Below are 22667 nucleotides of genomic sequence, written 5' to 3'. Positions count from 1 at the left end.
TAACACATGGTCTAATCGCAAGCTTTAATTGTCAGCGTTCTCCCATAATATTAAAGGAAGGTACGCTAACATAACCAAAAGGCTCTTTAGGATTAAGTTTATTCCTTAATAGATTTAGGGAAGCTCATTTAAGTTTGTTCGATTTGAATTTTTATAACCGAATTTTTACTCCATTTTCATTACATACTTTATATGAAGTACATTTTTCACAATGTCTCTTAGCTCTGTCGAATCGCCTGTTTCTTTTATTGCTGTCAGTTATTTGGTCGCACTATAAAATAAAAAAAATAAAAAAATAAAAAATATTTTTTCTATTTTTTATTAGAAAATAATGTTTTCGTTTGACGAGTTAATAATGTGTTTAGATTCAAACCTGAGCATTTTATATTCCGATTATACCAATGCTTTTTACGAGTATAGAGCAAACCTACTTTTTTTTAAATGACATTTGTTTAAGTTAATGATTTTGAGTCAAAACCTTCAATTTTCATTTTCAATTTCTCACAGATTTATTCGTTTTCGTTTTAATAATAGATAGATAGATAGATATTTATTTCGCTTTTCGATACTATTGGGTTGTTCGGAAAGTCATTCCGTTTTTTTTTGGGGAACATGAAAGACAGTTTTCGTATAATGAATAAATATTTTATTAAATTATATATTGGCCATTCTGGTCCATTTGAGGTAAAGGTTTTGCCATCCAAAAAATTTTGCAGGGACCGGAACAAATAGTAGTCGGAAGGCGCCAGATCTGGAGAATATGGTGGATGTTGCAGTACGTCCCATTCAAGCTGTAAAAGTTTTTGGCGAGTGACCAAACTTGTGTGAGGTCTCGCATTATCCTGGTGGAACACTACACCCTTCCTGTTGATTAATTCGAGCCTCGTCTCTTTAAGTGAATCATTCAATTTGTCCAGTTGATGACAATAGACTTCTGAATTAATCGTTGTATTGTCCGGCAAAAGCTCAAAAAAAACGATTCCTTTGACATCCCACCAAACGGAGAGCATCACCTTTTTTTGGTGAATGTTGGCTTTTGACACGCTTTGAGCCGGTTCATCTTTTCTGCTCCATGACCTCTTGCGTTTAACATTGTTGTATACAACCCATTTTTCGTCCCAGTAATAATCCGCTTCAAAAATGGATCATTTTCTTGACGTTTGAGGAGCGAATCACACACGTCAACGCGACGACACAAATTTCGCTCCGTAAGGACATGGGGCACCCACACATCGAGCTTCGAGGTTAAGCCCATGCCTTTCAAATGGCCATAAACAGTCGAATTCGACAAATTTAATCTCTCACCGATCTCTCGTGTGGTTATTCGCCGATTTGCATCAACTAATGCCTTTATCGCATCTTTGTCAGCTTCGACCGGCCTTCCAGACCGTGGTGCATCTTCGACATCAAAATTGCCGGATCGAAATTTTGCAAACCAGTTCTGGCACTGGCGTACTGTTAACAGGCGTTCTCCATACACATCCGTCAATTTTTTTCTCGCTTGGACAGCATTTTTACCTTTTCTGAAGTAAAAAAGTAAAATATGACGAAAATGCTGCTTATTGCTCTCCATATTTAAAAGGGCACCAACCAAAAACTACTGCGTAGAATTAATAGAACTTTTTCACACACAAGCCTTGCAATATCAGCTCTCAAGACATATAATGGTTATGCGGCTTAAGTGTGAAGTTGGTTTCGAAAAAACGTAATTAAGAAGACCCGGTATGCACCAGTGGCTAGACCCCAATAGATTATACCGTAACCTATCACTGATTGGAACAGCCCATAGTACACCAGCTTTAAAACGTCAATGGATACCGTATCTCAAATATTTTGGAATAAGTATGAGCAGGAGCTTAATTTGTAATTCCATGTAAGTTTGTTGTCAATGTACAGACCGAGAAACTTAGTAGCCTCCACGTTTTCTATAGAACGTCCCTCCAATTGGAGAAGAATACTGGAATCAACGCGAGTATTTTTTGTGACTATTTCCATAGCTATTGACTTAGATTTATTTAATTGTAGTCCGTTATCGCGACACCATTCATTCACCCTCGTGACCCTTGGTTCTGCGGCCCCTTTTAAATTTGCTGTGTTTTTATCTGTAACTAAAATGCTTGTGTCATCTGCATACTGTACAAATAATGCATCTATATTATCCTGAGGAAGATTGTTCATAAAACAATTAAAGAGAAGCGGTGATAGGGGTACCTCTGCCTACATATTGAGTGCTAGATTTTGAACCGCCGATCACAACCTGCTGTACTCTCTCGGAGAGGTAAGATGTGACCCATGAGTTTGCTGGACCTCTAATGCCCATATTTTCCAGTTTCTTTAAGAGCAGACTGTGATCGACAGTGTCGAAAGCGCGGCTCAAATCAAAAAATAAGTCTAATGTGACTGTTTTGTTATTAAGGGCTATTGTGGATATGCTCCAGAGCACAGTCCAGAGCTGTAGTTGTGGCGCGGTTGGCTCTAAATCCGTTCTGAGCATCAGAAATCAAAGAGTATTTCTCAAGGAACCTCTGTAGTCTATCATTATAACAGGACTCAAAAATTTTTGCCACTTGAAATTGAAGAGCTACCGGGCGGTAGTTCTCTATGTTCAACATTCAAGTTCTCGGAATAAAGAAGTTGAAAATGGTTGAAAAAAACACATTCTTTTTTATTTCTTCCTGGAGATAAAATAAAAATTTTATTATATATACATAAAAAATAGACTACCAATTATGAAACTGGTTGTAATTCCAATTTTTTTTAAGACAATAAATTCCATAAAAGCTTAAGTATAATTGTATGTATAATAATATACGAATAAGTAATAATAATATCGTATGGCATTCTATATTAACTGTATTTTGGTTGTTATGCGTTATTTCCTGTCGAATTATCGTTCTGGCACTCTGTAACATTTTTGTCGTCCTCGTACTGTTCTATCGCTTGCCTTTCCAATTCTTGAAATATTTCGTTGGACGTAGCGTATTGCTCCAAAGCCTGGAGTTCGAGTTCTTCCGTCCGGGTTACCGTGAGTGCTACACGCGGATATGAATCTTCGAAAATATCGTTTAACGTTCCTATCACTAGACTATCGGTCTCGTTGTTTGTTGCGTCATCTTGTTTGGCTAGCAAAGGAGCGTCTCGAATAGTGTCCGTATTCTGTGCAAACCGTTTAATCTGGTATTTAGGCCGCGCAGTTCTTTGAAGCGTCGGAGTTCCGTGAACTACGACAAAATTGGCATTTGGAATGATCAACTGGGGTGCGGTCACTCGAATCGATGGCTGAGTCAAATCCGGCCGTGTTCTTGTACTTTTCGCGAAAGCGTAGCTCTGATTTTTTAACGACCAATTCGACTTGGTAAAATTGGGAAAGAAATGGTTTGAACCGGGACGTAACTGTTCATGGTGTGTGGAAAAATTTGAATGCCGACAGGCTAAATTATTGTAAGGGATCATTTTAAAATCTGTCTGGTTACTGCAGCTTGTGTTCTTCGTGAGATCGCATTTGGATATAATAGAGTTTTGCTTTTGATACTTATTGGTAGTATTTCCGCTTTGCAGAATTGCCGAATATAGTTTTTTGTTACCAACCGTCTCTGCTTCTAAACCTGGCACGTTGACTTTAGCAATCTGTTGTTGCAGTGTTCGGGAGACGGTCTGTAAATTAAAGCGGAGGCATGTTGTTAGCAAGAGACATGAGAACTAACGTTCCGCCCTACGGAGGCGATCAAAGAGAGTAGCGTGACACGTGCCATGCTAGCAACGAGAGTAGGATACGCGCGATGTAAGTAGAGAACTACATCGTGAGCGATATGTCAGAGAGCGTTGTTCTAAGTCGTACTATCTATTTTTCTGAAAATATTCAGCTTACGCAAAAAAAGAAGAAGACCGGCGAATAAGATACGTTACAAAAGGGCACAAAATGGGTGAGTTTCATCATTGATATGACGCCTTAAGGAGTCCAGCAAATAATTTAATTTTCTTTGGATGGACGAGGATAATCTCTGTTACATTAGCCAAATTTTCATCGTACTTATTAAATATTCTAGAAGTTTTCGGACACATCGAACAAAATGCATGTGCGGTAGCTACCCACAAACGAAAGGCTACTGATCGCGAGATCAAAATAAAATATTTTAATTTGCATTGTCGGATTCGTTTCAGTGTCAATCTCGCTAACCAGTTTGAAGTTAGAAGGCAACTGATTCAAATTCAGTGGCTTTCGTTTCCAGAGAAAAAGTTCGATTGCAGCCTCGTACGTGAAACTAAAAAGTATTCAATATTTTTTTGCTACTTTAATCAAAATTTATATGGCCACAAAGGTTAGTTTTGGTTTCCAGTAAAAATATTCTTTTGCACTCCCACACAGGAGTTGCAATAGGGTGAAACTAAAAAGTAATAAATATTTTTTTCCTAATTTAATCGAAATTTACAAACTTTCATTCTTAGTTGTTTCCAGGAAAAATATTCTCTTACCTCCCGTACGGCAGTTGCTATAGGATGAAACTAAAAAGTAATAAATATTTTTTTTCTACTTTAATCGAAATTTACACACTTTCATTTATTTATGCAAATGTGTTACCATAGGTTAGTTTTTGTTTCCAGGAAAAATATTCTCTTGCCTCCCGTACGGGAGTTGCAATGGGGTGAAACTAAAAAGTAATAAATATTTTTTTTCTACTTTAATCGAAATTTACACACTTTCATTTCTTTATGAAAATGTGTTTGCCAAAGGTTAGTTTTTGTTTCCAGGAAGAATATTCTCTTGCCTCCCGTACGGCAGCTGCTATAGGGTGAAACTAAAAAGTAATAAATGTTGAATCGTATGTAATCTTTACTTGTTCTTTTTACTTAATCTAAGGTTGTGTCGATTACATATAGAAAATATAGTCTGTGCTGAGCCCAGAGTGACGCTGGAGACTGTGTTTAAAGTTATCGCGAATTTCATTTTACGGTATTGAAATTTTGGAACTCAAAAAAAGGATGGCTTCCGAAGGACAGCAACATGGCGATGACTACAGTCGCGCGAATATTCGGAAGTTAGCAAGTAGCGATCAGTGGAAAACTTGGAAGTGGCAAATAGAATTATGCTTAAACGAACAATGTCTTAGTACTATCGTCAGTGGATTACGAACGTGCCCTGCAGGTCCTGAAATTAATTCTGAACCCTCTGAAGAATACAAGCGTTGGCAACATGATAACGCGCGCGCAGCTCGCATTATTGGCACTTCACTTGAAGAAGATGCTGCCATGCACGTCCGAAAGAAAACTAATGCTAAGGAAATTTGGGACACGTTAGTATCAGTATATGAGCAATCCTCAATGCGGAGGTTATACACACTCTGCGATACTTTCTTTGAAATCAAGAAAGATGACGCAACCTCAGTTAGGAAGCACACGTCGCAATTATCAAATGTGTTTGAAGACATACTTGACGAGTTGCAGAAAAAGGATTCATTCCCTATTCCCTTGTCGCTACTCCACCATCATATCTTCAAAACTCTAAGTCCCGAATATAGTATTAGCAAACAACAAAACCGTTAGGTTATGTCAATTTTAAAGAAATGTGTAATAAAATCGGCGTTCAAATGTGAATAATATGTAAAACACTAATTTAAAATGTTGTAAAAGTAAAGCTTAAGGGGTGGTGTTGAAGCGTATGTAACCTTTACTTGTTCTTTGGTTTACTTAATCTAAGGTTATGTCGATTACATAAAGAAAATATAGTCTGTGCTGAACCCTTCTGCCTCTTTTATTTGCAATCCCGTTAAGTCATTTAACTACACCATTCACCACAACAATAAATATAATTTTTCTGCTTTAATAGAAGTTTATACATTTTTATTTCTTTATGAAAATGTGTTGCCAAAAGTTAATTTTTGTTTCCAGGAAAAATATTCTCTTGCCTCCCGTACGGGAGTTGCAATAGGGTGAAACTAAAGAGTCGTACAAATTGTGTTCTACTTTAATCGAAATTGACACACTTTCATTTCTCGATGAAACTCTGTCCACAAAGATTAGCTTTCGTTTCGTTCCGTACGGGAGTGCAGGAAAATATTTTATATATATTTTTATATAGCGACTCCCGTACGGGAGTGCAGGAGATTGTTTTTACTGGAAAGGAAAGTTAACCCTTGTAGCCACATTTTTATCAAGAAATGAAAATGTATAAATTTCGACTAAAGTAGAAAAAAATATTTAAAATTTTTTAGTTTTTTCTGGAAATGATAGCGAAACGTCTATTTATTTTGAATTAGTTGCTTCCTAAACTGGTTTAGAACTCTTCGCTACCACTGGTTGTTCGGCTCTTTCTGTAATTTTTGCTGCCAACTTTTGTTGCTAACTTCACACTGGTATCGCGCGACGTCGCTCGAGGCGCCAACGCAGGACGGCTTCATAGAAATACATGTCGGCGCCCTTAGCTTTAAGTGGCGATACTCTCTCATATTTCGTTTTGGGTGTTATGGAATGTTTATTTTTGACTCGCATTATTTATCGGTCTAGCCTAAACAGTTATAATTCCCTCACATTGGTGTTTTTTCAAAGTGAACGGAATGCTACCCGGCGAACATAGTCAGGCTTTATAGAAGCATTGGTTAGGCCGGATTTTGAATAACTCCTATATTTTATTTTTCGCTTTCCTAATCAATTAAGTAATAAGATCATTGATTTGTTTTAAGCACCGTGTTGTGCATTATTTTAATATGTCCGACAAGTCTAACCCTATGTCGCCTCGCTCGTCGATCTCTGATGTACATTAAAGGCCCCGGTTCTCATATACGCTTCACCTTGCTTCACTACATTTCACTTGGCTATTTAGTATAGTTCACTTTACGATATACCGTTTTTACGACATAATCCGGTATTTAACTTTAGTAAATTTTTATGAAGGTCTAACCGCAATAGATAAATAGACGGATCTGTGTAGAGTTTCATCACTGAGATTCTTCGTTTATTATTAGTCCATGCGGCGACAAATCCATCCTTACTTTAAAATGTTTATTATAAATATAAATGAAGGAGTAAATTTAGCTATAAAAATATGCTAGAATATGTATTAAAAAAATTTATTCTACATTAAAATAATCATTATCGTTGCTGGACTCGTCCCCCACATTAATAATTAATTCTGGGACTTCTGTGCAGTGCAGTGATATGGTGGAAGACGGACAACTTTGAAACCCTGCTCGATGGCCAAGTTGTCCACATTATACTTCTCATTAAACGTTCCCGTTTTAATAACTTCGAATAACTGCTTCTTTGTGTAGGAATTTCCAAAATAGCACAGTAAAGTAAAAAATTTTAAATGACTTCTTTATTCGATAATGAATTCGGTATTTTTTCCGCTTGTGCAGAATGGTAGCTCGCGTTGTCCAGCACAACAACACTGTTTGGTAGAATAATGGGAAACAATTTTTTAGAAAACCATTTTTCAAAGATGTCTGAGGTATAAAAAATTAAATCTGATCAAATAAAATTCCAGATCCTTTACTTTCTTAAGCTTAGTCAGGATACCATCCATACTGTAAAGTTTTTGTGCGGTGGTAAGAAACCACATTACATTTTCTAATGTTAAGATTGAATTTATTTTTAGTACACCACTGACGGACAATATTGATGTTAGCCTGGAGAGTCATACGGTTTTGATGTAGTAATATAGTTTTAGGTCATCTACATAGGCAAGCTTGTCGCAGATGATATGAGGTCATCTATGAATATATTGAACAGAACTGGTCTGATGCACAGCAGAATTTGGAATAAAAGCCCTCAATCTCAACGAACTCAAGTTGCATCAAATAGAACCTCAACACTCACATCGGAGAAACAACATTTTTGAAACGCTTTTTTAATCAGTAAGTGATAATCTATCTGTAGGAGTCAGTGTACCCTGCGTTCAATTTATCTTGTTAACATTTTAATTGGTTGTAACTGTTTTGCTTCTGGAGATATCAAGGTAAACAAAAAAACAAAATGTTGACTTAGTAGCCAAGTTTTTTTTTGCAAGTAATGTATTATAAAAAACACTATCAATCTTCTGATATATAAGCCTTAATCATATATATATATATATATATATATATATATATATATATATATATATATATATATATATATATATATATATATATATATATATATTCTCACGTATTGATTCACGGATGGAAAAATGTGATGACACTATATTCCGGGATATCATCCGTTCGCTCGTTGAACTCCGACTGGAATCCTGCATCCGACTGGAATCCTGCAAATCTTGCATCCGACTGGAATCCTGCAGACGTTTCGCCAAAATCTCACTTGGCATCTTCAATGCTCGCGCTCCGAAAACACTTCGAGTGTTCGAAGTGAAATGAAATTGAATGAAGTGATTGAAAATTGATAGTGGTTTGTTTTATACGTCAGTTGGAAAAAACTTGGCTGCTAACCCTACTTTTTTTTGTCTATCTCTAAAAACAAAAAAGTTATTGGCAATTAAAATGTTATCAAGATAAATTGATCGCACGGTACTCGACTTGTAAGTTGTAAAGTCAACTTGACCTTGTTTGTCCCGCACGCTACTCTATTTTGTGGTATTGGAATTCACATTTGCACGTAACATGTGTTACGTAACAAAACACAAGAGACTTTTTAACGCTTCTTGTTGGCGCTCCATGTAGTCAAGCGGATCAAAGCAGGGCGAAGCGTATTTTATTTGAAACATCCGCTGAAGCAGCGCTGCGTTTTGACGGTTTTCAACATAATACGTCGTCGCGTCATGCATTCCGCTAAAATATGACAGTAGCGCCGCGAGAACCGATAGAAACGTATTTCTGCGTCAACCGCTTCAAATTGCTCACGTAGGACAGTGCGTAAAAGTTCAAGTAAGACGTTTTCTAAAAAAGGTTGGTATTGGTTGGTGGGTCTAGGCGGAAGAAAATTAAGGCTAATAATTCCAACCCAAATATTGACGGACAACTTTTCGTCTAACAGAGCGTGTGCATTAACGTCACGTGATTATTATTAAAATTACTTTACTGAATTTCGAGAGAAACAAACTTTATCCCTAAATAACAACAAAGATAAAAATGTCAGTTTGCTACTATTTTAGTTAGTTACCAGTAGCACAATGCTGTTCTTAGAGTAAAATTTCTATGCAAAGGAGTTTAATATTTAATGTCTATGCAATTTCCTGGAGCTTGTTGAAGAGTTTATGTCAATTGTATTCGGACTGCTCCCTCGATCTAAACTGTTCTGACCTTTACTTGCTATTACGGTTATAAACCTCTTAAAATAACCTGTTTCACAAAGTCGTGCGTGGAGCTTAGTAAAAGTTAATAATTTTTACAAAACTTCTGGATTCCCCTCCTGCGTCGGTTTTTGCTGCGAAACCGGACATTCAATTTTTCTACCAACGAAAAATCCTAGAGTCTGTATATTGTCATTTCATTATTAGTAAATCGAACTTTTTTAAAGGATGAAATGAAAAATGTTTTCTACACGCGCACACTGTTGTCATGTACTTGTACTATTTATTCTTGTGTAAAAATTTTGTGTGACTTAAATAATCTACCAGAAGTTCACTACTAGCAGAGAATATTTTACTGCCTTCAATTGAAATAAAAACCGTACAAAATTTCAGAGTCACCCTGTACAGCAGAACCGAATTGAAAATTTTATTAGTGGCATCGTTCGTTTGATGAAAATATATATAAAAATATTGCGAAAACACATTCTAATTCCAACGATAACGCTTTAGATGATAAATCTGCTCGTAAATAATTAAAGGCATATCATCAAAACGATTTAAGGACGATTTTTTAAAATCCCTGCACTTTTTAGATTTTTGTGAAGCCTTTTGGAAAGGACATTGTTTAAGACACACCTATGAGGAAAAATAATTGATTGATTTCAACCAAGTCATTCTGTTAGGAGGGAAATTAGGTAAGTAAAGTTTGGATTTCAAATTTATTTTGAAAAATATGTTATTGACAACGTCGCAATGTCTAAAATTTAGATGTATGTACGACCATAAAAGAGACGAAGTTAAGGGTTTCATAAAGAAACTGCTGTTGATAGATACAGGTATTCCCGTCGCCGACGACGAAGGAACAACGACTGTACGGTATTCTTTCGGGCATATTGTTATATTCAATATATACGCATTAGTGAAAGCTTTTCATGTTTTATTTTATTATTTTACATACTTTTCGTGATATAACTATTTTATTAACACAATTATATCTGGTGTTAAGTTTTAAGTCAAAATAAACAACCATATAGAACAAATCTGAAATTATCACTGTGGTGGTGATCCACTCCATGCCCCAAACTCAGCATTGCAGAGATCCTAAGCCCGACAAGTATAACACCTCTGTCAGGGCACTCAAAATTTGTTTCAGGCCACCCATGTGGTAACCAATAGACTTTACTAGGTCAATTTACGCTCCAGAGTCAGAATTGTTGCAGATAATCCGCGTGAGCAGAGAAGAGTGCCATTACATATTGTCAGAAATATAGATTAGGGCATGACTCAAGATATCGATTTAGCTCAAAATATATCGTCTTGATTTTTGACGGCAATTGTCGAAATAATCTGCCGATGACAACACCCGTCGGTATTGTAGGACAGAATATCAGCGACGGACTTTTAAAGATTAAATATTATGTTTTTAGGTATTATAAAATCACATTAGTACACGATGACATTAATTAAATTCAGTACATTATAGGAGTAACATTTTCTGCTCTCACATTTGATTTTACTTGGTGCCACAAAAGTTCTGTGGAGTTGAATATATTGAATATTGTTCGTTAATAGCATATGAAGTTAATAATTCGAAAATACAATAAATGTCATTATGTTTTAATATTCTTGATTTTTTAAGTTTTTATACTTGATGGATTTGTTGCTTTTTGTAGCAGACAGCTCTGATAGCTTGCATTATCTATTACAATGACACTTGTATCCGGACTATCCTTTAAAAGATAATTTTGAACCCAGTTTTAAAAAAGTTCTGCACTTGTATGTTCGTAATAGTCCACGCTAGAGTCTTTAATATTCTCTGCATCTGATCCACTGTGAATTATGCTCACGCGTTTTCCTTTAATGGAAGGTACTTTTGTCTAACAGTTTTTTCTAGAACCAACCTATCCTTCGAGTACTGTATCGCATGTATTGAACCAAGTTTCATTATACATCGGTTTTGGGATCTACACTCTTTCATTTCCTAACGATAATTAAATCTACGGGCGATATCTGTGCGCTTGTTTGAAATTCGATTTTACAAATAACTCTATGGAGGTTGACACAGCTAATAATTATATTGGTTTCTAGCTTCCTTTTCAGTTTATTCAAAGTAGGAACGGTCTGGGCAAACTATTTTATCCAGAATATTCATTTTAAAACTTCTTGGTTAATGAATACCTCTTATTATTCATACACATTTGTCATAATTTGTTCTGCATCTGTATCTACGCGAGATACGGGAAAAATCCTTAATATATTCGTGAGAAGCTTTTTCGAAACGTATCATAAAAAAGGTTTTCCAACATTGCCACTGATATCAGCTGACGCGTGATCGACTTCTACGCAACTCACCTCTGTCCCCTTGTCTATGCGCAAATTATTGGTTGTTACTCAATAACAAAAGGTATAAAGGTCACTTTTTGGGGGAGGGTCTGTCAAATTTGGTGCCAGCATTTTAAGGCCTAGTGTGATTTTGTGATATTTTATAATAAGTTTTGAATATATTTGAATTATTTAAGATTATCTGGCCAAGTTTAGATAAATTACATTGATAGTTACCGTTAAAATCCCTATTTCAGTTTTTAAGGCGTAAACACCTCGAATCATTCCAAAATTAAGGTCACAGTAATATGCATACAATAGAAATAGATGAGTTTGAGGAATGAGACTAATGTGACAGCGGCGTTACTACAGGTAGTTTATTAGAATAATAAACATATTAATAACGTCGGTTATTTTAAAAGTGGTGTTATGCCTGGTTATAAACTTTGCTCATATCAATTTTATGGGGTGTAATTCACGGTAATATGGCGGAAACGTATAACTACTAGAGATATAGAGGGCCCTGTCTATGCCGATAATACGAACCAACTATGAAAAAAATGTTGAGAAGGTCCATTCAGCATGCGCGAGATTTAAAATCTTGTTTTTAACCAATGACCTTGCGGCATTCAACAACCAACATGGCCAATGACAGGTTATCAATAAGTTTGGATGCAGCATTTTTTCGACAGCAAAAAAGAGTGGATATCGCCGTTAATTGGGTGTCGACGCATGCGCGGAAAACTATTCTCACTCTACGAAAATATGAATAAATATTTCCTCTAGTAGCTATATGTGCCAATTTCGCCGACAACAAATTTCATACAAAGGGGTTTATTCAAATGTTATAATCTACAGTAGCTCTTTTTTCAGCATATCTTTCTTAAATTGCCTCTTATTTAAAGGAAGCCAACGAATGATGCCATTGTTATTCCAAAAAACGGATTTTCTTGACTCCGGAGGAATAAGAAGAAGAATAAGTCTTGAAAACCATATGGTTTTGAAGAAATGAATGCTTAGATATTAAGCATTCATTTCTTCGTCATAGTATCCAGACCGTTTTGATTGAAATGCCAGTAACCCAACACCGACAAATCTGTTTTTCCTACCAATGTGAGTAATTGCACAGGTCTACAACGATTTTGATGTTTGAAAGCTGTTTGCTTATTTGCATATTTTTGGGGCCTCTTTTCCCACGTCATTTTTTTATAGCGCTCTAAATCTTAAAAATGTTTGTTTCATATTAGGAACGATTTTTGACTGAATTGATTTTTATGAAATTAAATGTGATTTGGCAACACTGATAATATTAGATTTCACTACAATGTAAAAGATGGCGCAAAAGCGTTGTAACCTGTTTATGCGCAGATTGGTTGTATCAACGCGGCTGTTGTCTTTGTTGTGTATTTCTAGTGTTCTAGAATGTATAAATATGAAAAGAAGACATTGCGTGAACAATCCAAATAACTGTTATACCTATGGAAGTTATGTTTGTAGTAAATCAAAATCAAACTATTACTTTTTTTGTGAAAAATGCATCCCGCGCTTACTTTGGTATAAAAATTGGCGACTAAGAGAAGTCCTCATACTGTTTGTTCCGTTTGCGTTGAAGCATTAAGAAACTGGCAAAAAGGTAGGAAGATATGTCTAAGCTTTGGTGTTCCTATGATATGGTGAGAGCCCAGGAATCACAGTAATGATCGTTATTTTTGTTCGTGTAATGTTCAAACATTCAACAAAAAAATAAGAAACAAATTGTGTATCCCAATCTTAGTCTGCTATTCGATCAGTTTCTTATGGACCAGAATTAGAAAACGTCATACCGTCAGAATCAGAAGGATTTCGACCCATATTACTCAGATTTCACACCAGATTTCAGAAAGTCCAAAATGTTTAAGCAGTGTGAAAATGCTCATGATTTCAAATATTTATGCGAGATATTTCCAGGCCAATCTGATGCCAAGATAAAAGAGGGTATTTTTGTTGGGCCACAGATAAGAACATTATACAAAACACAATGATCAATGTCGAAAAAAACGCCTGGATTTTATTTAAAGTAATTGATAAGTTTCTTGGGAACTCTAAGGACGAAAACTACGAAAGTATTCTTCAAAATATGTTACAACCCTTTCATCGTCTAGGTTGTAATGTGAGTTTGAAAGTGCATTTTCTGTTTTCACACTTGAACTATTTTCCTGAAAATCTTGGAGTAGTTAGTAAAGAACAGGGAGATAAGACATTAAGGCTGTGCCCTCTCCGTGGTAATAATCGAAATCAAAATAATGCGGATTGAAATAATGAATTTATTTTAATTTCGGTAAGAGAGAAATGTTTTCCGTTGCGTAGCTAAGGCTAAAAACTGCCGAATCCGGCTCGAAGGACCAAATAATTTCTTTTCGCGGAGTAAAACTAGAGGTTGCTTACCACCGATATGAAAAGAAAATGGGCGGCGAGCTCGGAAGAGCTTTAAAGTGGACTGTAGGCTTTAAGAATTTAGAAATAATACCGACCGCCAAACGGGCCGCTAAAGAAGTTTGAGGTCTCACCTTAAGCGCACGCCTCCGTCTCCTCAGCAGGCCTGCTTCCTCTTTGGTGTAAGTTCTGCTACTCAATTTGCAGAACTGACCGGGTGTTACGCCACGGACAACATAAACGCACAACGACAATCTTAAGAATTAAAGTTCCCTTCGCGGAAAACGCGCAACAGATCTCGCCACTGCCGCACACGGAATGATAATGCACTCCCGATCAGCTTGACGCAAAAAAAAAATTAACGGCCATACCGCGGTAAAAAAGACAATAGTGATCAGGACCTAATAAGCGAAGGATTTAAGTACCTCAAAATACACAAAAGGCAAGGCAAGGCAAGTAATGAAATCACAGAGATTACGCACTTGGAGATTTAATTATGTTCAAGAAATTAAAAGATCCATGATTTACCTTGATGAAACATGGTTCGATACACAGGTTAGGATGATTCCACTGTCCAACTGTCAGTTGCGCCTTAAAATAAAGGAAAACGCATCACCATTAAACACACTATGCTGTTGAATATTAAGGATTTCAGCTTAGATTAGTATGAGGATAAAAGTACCGAACTTTTTGAAAATTGTTTTCCAACCAATCTTTTAAAAAATATTCCCAATAACAGTATTATTGTCATGGATAACGTAAGCTACTACAGCCGTTTGCTACGCAAAGCACCAGCTTCATCAAGTTCAAAAACTGAAATGCAGGAATATTTGTTAATATTTTACGTCTTCCTGCATATCGTTGCATGTTTAATCAAATAGAGCATTTGTGAAACCAAGTAAAATCGAATGTCAGAGCAGAAAATGTTAACATACCAATGGAGAGCTGGAAAAATTCAGTACGGCACATTATAAAAATTGATAATTCTTACATTACTATTCGAAACAACACAAATCCTATTATAATTAACCACAATGATGACTCTAACAGTCAAACATATTTAGATTTATACATTTAGAATAAAAATGTAATTTTTTATGGATATTGCTAGCTATAAATTTATTGCATATATTTAATGTCCTGTTTGTTCTTAGTGTAATTTAATTAGATTATACCCATCTAAATAAACAAAAAAAATTACTATTACCAAAACCTTTGAGATTTCGTCCCTAATGTTCTGTCCTTTATTACCTTTCGGACCCGAGTTTTATAGCCCTCACCAGGTAGCTTCCATAATTGCGGGCAAAAGCCAGCACGATGAAGATTCAGACAGACTATACCGAATATTTGCCCAGAACGTGCAGGGCCGACGAGGCAACCAACATTGATATGTTGTCTCTGTTCCTTATGGATAATCACTTCGATGTGGTGTCTGAGCATCATGTAAATAGTGAAGACGTTCTAAAAAGTGTAAATCTTGAAAATTTTATCCTGCAGAGTTACTACTGTAGGAAAAGCACCACCAAAGGTGGCTGTATATTAAGTGTGAAGCATTAGATCTTGTTAAATATTGTGTAGATTTGCATGCCGAATTCTGCGGTATTGTGGTCCCTACGAACGACACAGTGGTTATAAATGTTTATCGTTCTGGTTCAAATGGTGATTTTAATACGCTTTACAACATACACCCTTTCGGCCAAACACGAATTTTAGACCAACATATGTTTTATTATCCACCTATCTATATTTACGTTTTCTGTTAAATTTTAGATTCCATCGTTTTTACGCTTTATAATTTAAGTATTGTACTTTTATAATGTATCTCTGTTGAATATTTTGTCATATTGTTTTAACGCATGGAATTTCTCTATTTTTCTATCTTAAGACTCTGTTTATACGATTTATTTATCCACAACCGCAAGTTGTCAGCGTAAATCGGTCTCTTTTCTTTTGTACTACTGACGCGTCATTTGTTGTAAAGACTTTTTATGTAAAAAATAAATCTATTCATATATCTATCTATACGATATTCCGACAATGGAATACGGCTAAGCCTTTAAGTTTTACAGTTCAATAATGATTTATAACTCTCTCTCGTATTAAAAAACTGAACATAGTATAGTAAAACACACGATAAATAGTCATGACTTGCCTGGCCTGTCATAAACGGAAGACTCTTTACCGTCAATGAACTAAATATGCGCAGCAAGAGAACCGTTTTATATGTATATGAAGATAAAATTTATTAAATGCGTATACAGTGAAAACTCCCTATAGCGAAACTCTGTACTACGAACAAAATTTGTTGTACTATTAAGTCTCCATACACAGCTATGCGTTAATCCACTCGGTATAACGAATTTCCACACTCTCTATATCGAAAGAAAAAAGGGCACATCAGGTAAAGTCTGTTCATAGATATAAGAAAGTGACTAACTGATACAAATTAAGGAAAGACGCGGGCAAACTGTAAGAATGAAATATGGGCGAACAGGTCCTTACTTTGCTTAGAATTTAATTATTTGGGGTTTTGTTAGGAAAGATATTAAACAATATTTATTTATTTGTGTAAGTATTTATGTTTACATCTAAAATAAAATTCTTCGGTTTCTATAAGTTTGAGGACATTGGAGTTAACACGGGGAAAAACATTGTTACGATGAATGACAGATATTTCAATTGGTGCCAAACATGTTCAATGAGATTAAATATACAGTGGTAAGGTGGAAGCCTAAGAAACTAACCAAAACTGTATGAACTAGATTTTTTGTTCTTATTCCTTTTGTAGGTTCAAGCTTTGTGAAAATAAATGTCACACACATGTAATTTTGGATTGTTGTTTTTGTGTCACATGAGGAAGGGGTTTTAGTCAACTGTCTACTGTGATAACTTGCATTGTCCATTACAATGACGCTATTAGGATGAATGTTTGGAACTAGTTTGTTTCTAAACCAACTTTTAAATAAATCAGCGGTGCTGTCTTCATGGTAATCCAGAGAAGAATCTTTAATATTTTTCGCAGACAGAGAAAGTTCATTTGAAATCCAAATAACTTTAGAGCCAGCATGCAAAATAGTGATTCTTTTACCTCTTTTTGATGGCGCGTTTGTTTTACACTTATCAGTTGAGTCAACCCAACCCTTTTCCGGGGTATCATAAGTGTCGAACCAGGTTTCATCCAAGTAAATAAATGGCCTTTGTTGTTCTCTGTAAATCCTAATTTTGTCTAGATATTCCTGTCGCTATTTCCGAATTTTAAAAGATTTCATTAAAACTTGCCTTTTGTCAATTTTTTTAAATCTAAAACCCATGTGTTGAATACACTTCCATAAGGTAGTTCTGCCACATTAAGATATCTAATGTAGGTACGCTTTGTTCCTCTTATAACTGGTAAATTTTATGCCTTATTATACCTTGATCACTTTCATCTGCACAAAATGTCAGCTCCTTGCTAAAATGGATTTTTCCATACAGTTGATGTCTTCTTCTGGTCGGATAGTAGGGCTGCACTCATGGCGCTGAAGTCAGTGCGTACGCGCTCCTTGTTGATAAAGGAGTCCAAAGGGGTACTGAGGAGGGTGGCTGAGGAGAGAAAGGTCACGTTGGTCTGGGTCCCGGGTCACACCGGTATCCGGGAGCTCTCGAAGCCTGGGCGAGACACCGGGCCGCGGGGGGCTGGAGAGTTGCTCCGGGAATGAGACAGGCGAGGCTTATGATGGATTGACCCGCCCTTCCTCGGACCAGGGAGCTGCTTAGACTGACCAGAAGGGAGTGTAGAACACCAACAGGGGCCTACACAGGACATTGCAGGCTTAGGAGGCATCTTTGCTTGCTAGGCATTGGAGACCACCCGGAGTGTAGGTGGTGCACCGAGTGCCCTGCCTTGGCATGGGCAAGATTGGGAGTCTTCGGAACGGTCCTGATCAATCCAGACTCAGTATACGGTATTGGGCTAAAGGAGTTGCTGACCTTCTATAGGAGGGGCAGCATTCTGGACGCCCTCTAGAGCGGCCTGGGGTCACAACGGGCCCATCTGGTCGCCTAAGTGCTTGGACGCCCGCGAGGGTGCCCCCCTTTAATACCAATACCAATACCATACAGTTGATGTTGCAATTTTCGTCAATGTGGCCGTTTCTTCTAAAGATGCGTGCTTGCTGGCCCCACGTTCAATGAGGGTCAAATAAACATTGTTTATAACTTCCTTAGGCTCAATTGAATAGTATTTTGTACATTTGGGCGGGAGCATCTCCTGAGATACACTAGACTCGCACATATTTTGCCTAATTTGCACAAGATTCAACACACGCTGTATTACACACGAAATAAGAATGATTACTAGTAAACTTAAACTAAGTAGTATACCAAACCAAAGAATATTAAACACAGATAGGTATAAAATTATTTTCTATTACGGACCACAATTTTATCTCAATTCAAATTCTGAAACTTTAGGTAATAATCTTGTTGCATTGTATGTTAATGACCACCCTTGGATAATCCCATTCAAAAGCAATTGGTCACTTTCTTATATCTATGAACAGACTATAACAAAGTAAGGAATGTAGGCCGACTTGTAATTAAAAGAGTCTCTTACCTTCTCAGAATTCCTTACCCTAATAATCTAATTACCGAGAACTTGGTCGTCCTAAGTTTTTTCTCGTAATAAGCGATTATGTTAATGCCTTTATAGATATGTATAAAATCACACCATTGTTTCAATCAGTTCTAATTTGACTTAGTGAATACGGCGAGCACGGCGAGTAAGCGAAAAATTTTATCTCTAGATGATAAAGTTGCTTTAATTCGGGTGATTGAACGGGGGAAAAAAAAGTGATGTGAGACGTCGATACGGACTTACACCGTCGACTGTATCCACGATTTGGAAGTGCAAAGAAAAAATCATTCAGGTTGAAGCGGCAGGCAGTTCTAGTAAAAAACTAAGAAAGCCAAAATTTGAATATTTGGATCGGGCAATGTTGCAGTGGTTCCAAGGGCAACGTCTTAAAAATGTAACACTCTCTGGAACTATCGTAAAACTAAAAGCAGAAAAGTTTCCTGAACAGCTTGGCATTATCGATTTCGGCTTCGGAAGGATGGTTGGGGAAGTTCAAACAGAGACATGGTATAAATTATGGACAGATAAGTGGCGAAGCCAGTGATGTCGACAGAAATGTAATTACCGACTCGCTGGAGAAGACGTGGCCAAAACTAGCAGAAAAGTACCCTGCTGACGACATTTTTAATGCTGACGAAACTGGTATTTTTTACAAAATGACGCTAGAAAAAACTCTTAAATTTCGAAGCGTAAAGTGTGTGGGTGGAAAACTTTCTAAAGAACGTGTTAGTAGCTGGCAATATGAGTGGGAGAGAAAAAAGAAAGCTAGTCTGCATGGATGTCATTGCAAATTTTTGAAGAGGAGATACCGAAATGGGATGCAGATTTAAAGGGAAGCAAAATATTACTTCTCTTAGATAACTGCCCTGCACATCCCCATATTCCAAATCTACGGAATATTGAAATGGCATTTCTTCCAGCCAAAACAACAAGCGTATTTATTACAGCCGATGGACCAGAGTGTAATAAAAAGTCTTAAGAATCGATACAGGAAAAACATTTTAATGGAAATGATCGACAAAATTTGCATTAATATGCTAGATGCAGTAAACTTTATTAGTAAAGCTGGGAAAGAGGTGACAGCAGAAGCAATTCAACACTCTTTATTACCGAGACAGAATGCGAACAGGACTTGGAAGATGATCAGCCACAAAGCGAGTGGATAGTGATAGATCAAGATTTGCCTACAGCAGCAGACTTGAGGGAGGAAGCCATATTACAACAAGCAATAAAGGGTGAGGGACCACCATTCTACAAGCCCTATATGCAGTGAATCTGCTAGGGAATTTTTTTATGTATCATGGGGAAGATGCCCCTCTCGAAGGAATGGTGAAAATACAAGACAAAGTACGAGATGCGTACAAAAAAAATTCAAAAGAAAATGACTGATTATTTGAAACATTTAATGTAGTTCTGAAATATTTATGTAAAATGTTCCTTAAGTAGATGTTAAAATATGTATATAAACTCTTTATAACGAAAAAAAGCAGTCCGTTCAATTTCGCTAGAGTTTCAACTGTATTTTTATCTTTACTATGGGAAATTAAATTGCACATACTGTTTCTACGTATGTAAATTTAAAAAAGCTGTTTGAAATGACATCGCCAACGTTTACATTCCTGAAACTTTAACATAGCAAATAAAAAAAATCCGCGAATAATTAATATTTTTTACTGCAAAATTTGTCTGAAGGTCTTCTAAAAACGTCAGTGGACATGGAAACTGTCATTGGAAAGACAATGGAGTTAACTGGTATTCCAAGATCAACTTTGCGCTGATTCCTTGATAATGAATCACTAGAAAGGAAGGAACAATGTGACAAGGGCAACATGAAAGTGTTTAAGAATGGTGATGCAGAGTGGATTCCCAGGGAAGTGTATGCGATGTATGAGAGTAATCAGATTCCATCACTTGAATTGTTGCAACAGAAATTAAAATAAAATGGTCGATTTACTGCCAGTCGTGAAACAGTTCGCCGAATTCTCCACAAAAAACTTGCACATACTACTGTTCAAATCTTCTGGATTTCTCCTGCGTCAGTTGTTTATAAATCAAACTTTTGTTGACTGTTAGCTTCTTCAGAGAACAAGTGAAACTGGCTCGTATTCTATTCTGTTCCTCCTTATACAGGGTGTTTTCTAATTGAATGTCAATAATTAGGAGCGCGATTTATGTGTCCATTTTGAAAAGAAAACTTCATATGACCATATGTCCTAAACAACTTTTTTTTTCAAAAATAAAATCTATTTTTTCAATATCTGTAATATCACTTTAAATATTATGATGAAGTATGGCACACATATACTAAGTATGTACCACTTTTTTTTTAAATACGCCAGTGGCGGCCATACTGAATTTCACATGCCTATTTTGGCAGCGATTGGTGGCATGCCACTGATTTCTCTTAAAATAAAAATTATTCTTACAATCTTCAATAATTTCTAAAAAAAAAATAATGTTCTTGACTTTCTCGATCCGATGCACGGTTTTAAATTATTATTATCATTATTATTTTTTACTTAAGTAATTGTCTATCTGTTTTATTAAAATACTTCAAAAAATCAAAGTACTAATACGAAGTACTCAAAACTAATAAAATAATCGTTTATTATTTATCTTGTTGTTAGGATGTTATGTTATGTTCTATTTTTTTTTTCTGAACTGATAACTAAAAACTGGATATTTAATTTTAGATATATATTTTAATTTTTACAAAAAAAGTTCTCGATTTAATCAGTGCAATGTCGATGGTGCGCCACTAATTTCCTTAAAAAAATTATGTCACTTGCATTCTGCATTTATGAGCAGATTTGATCTGTTTTTTTTTTAGTCCGTCGTACTGTTATCAGATAAAAATAAAAACTAATTTCTCTGCATGCGTCCATTAACATGCAGAGAAGAGGTTTTTATTTTTTTAAGCGAAAACCATACATCGGATTGAAAAAAATCAAGAAATTAAATTTCTTTAGTGTTGCCTCTTAATTATTGTCACTCAATTAGAAAACACCATGATTATTGTTTGAGGGGGGCGGAGCTAAAGAAGGGGCATGAAAATTGTCTCGGATGCCTGATTCCCATATTGGTGAAGATTTCTATATATTCTTTCGTTGATAGAGGATTTGATTACATGCAACAATTTACGTTTTATCGAATAAAATTTGATGTCTGGTTTTGCGATTGTGTTCGACAGTTGCTGATGAATTTATTTGTCTTAAGGCTCTTTCATGTTCCTTGAACCTAATTGATATTTAGTCTTTGACGGATCAAAGATGTTGAGAGATTGTTGAGCAAGTCCTAAATCTGGTTTTGAACGTTATGTTTCTTAGGAGCTTTTGATGTGTATGTATTAACAAACCTTTATCGAGAGGACATCCAAGCGCATTCAAGAAAATGTAAAAGAATAAAAAGAAATATAGGGTATGCAATAGCAATAGGATCCTTTCCTGACTGTATGTTTCCTACAGCTAAAAATATAGCGCAGATGCTTCTCCAGATTAAGAAAGTTTCCCATACAGGCTAGATTTATAAACAAACACTCACAAGTTGCTTAAAATTTTGTGTAAAATTACAATCTATAAAAAAATGGAATTAGGCTCAAAATTAACTTTTGGAGCAATGTTTTTTCTAGAACTTTTACGCACTTTTGGAAAAAAATAGCGAAAAACATTCTTGCCAATTAATTGCTACTCAATGATAAATGAAGATACTAACCTTTAAGTCAGCAATTGCTTCTGTTTGCGAACTGCTTGTTCTGTGATATACTTTAATTAGATTTTCACGCATTGTAGCAATTATTTCATCGGTCTTCAAATTGGATTCGCTACACAAAATGTTTTCCCGGACCCAAATGTTTTTCATTTCGCTTGAAGCTGCCATAAAAATAGTGGAATTAGCTTAGTGATCTGGAGGAAGTGTGGTTGGTTGTTTCAACTACAATAATTTTCTAAAAAATTGAACATTCAAGGTGTACACGCATTTTATTTTTTTTTTATATTTAGTTATTCACGCTGTACTGTGGCCGAAATAGAATTGAAATAGAACATATTATCTCGAAATTGTACACATTGTCTTAAAAGTATCAATATTTTTATTCAG

The 22667-nt window shown here is 35.9% G+C and overlaps 1 protein-coding gene and 1 long non-coding RNA gene across 2 annotated transcripts in view; one reads left to right on the top strand and one right to left on the bottom strand.

Moving 5' to 3' along the window:
- Positions 1-2740: 2740 nt before the first annotated feature.
- The window catches only part of LOC132706516 (uncharacterized), a 32046-nt gene continuing 12119 nt past the window's right edge, over positions 2741-22667 (bottom strand). Inside the window, exons 4-5 of the mRNA XM_060677879.1 lie at positions 22284-22441; positions 2741-3654 (exon numbers count right to left, since the gene is read on the bottom strand). Of these exons, the coding sequence (XP_060533862.1) occupies positions 2866-3654; positions 22284-22441 (947 nt within the window). The 3' untranslated portion in view covers positions 2741-2865. The remainder of the gene's footprint in view (positions 3655-22283; positions 22442-22667) is intronic.
- Positions 7576-10129, top strand: LOC132708243 (uncharacterized). The gene is made up of 3 exons (XR_009619883.1): positions 7576-7850; positions 9817-9918; positions 9992-10129. It is a non-coding gene; the product is annotated as an uncharacterized LOC132708243 (long non-coding RNA).

This window comes from Cylas formicarius, unplaced genomic scaffold (assembly GCF_029955315.1).
Source record: "Cylas formicarius isolate icCylForm1 unplaced genomic scaffold, icCylForm1.1 PGA_scaffold_10__41_contigs__length_53128322, whole genome shotgun sequence".
NCBI lineage: Eukaryota > Metazoa > Arthropoda > Insecta > Coleoptera > Brentidae > Cylas > Cylas formicarius.
Note: the sequence above shows the minus strand (reverse complement) of the source record. Positions and strands in the feature narration are given on the sequence as shown.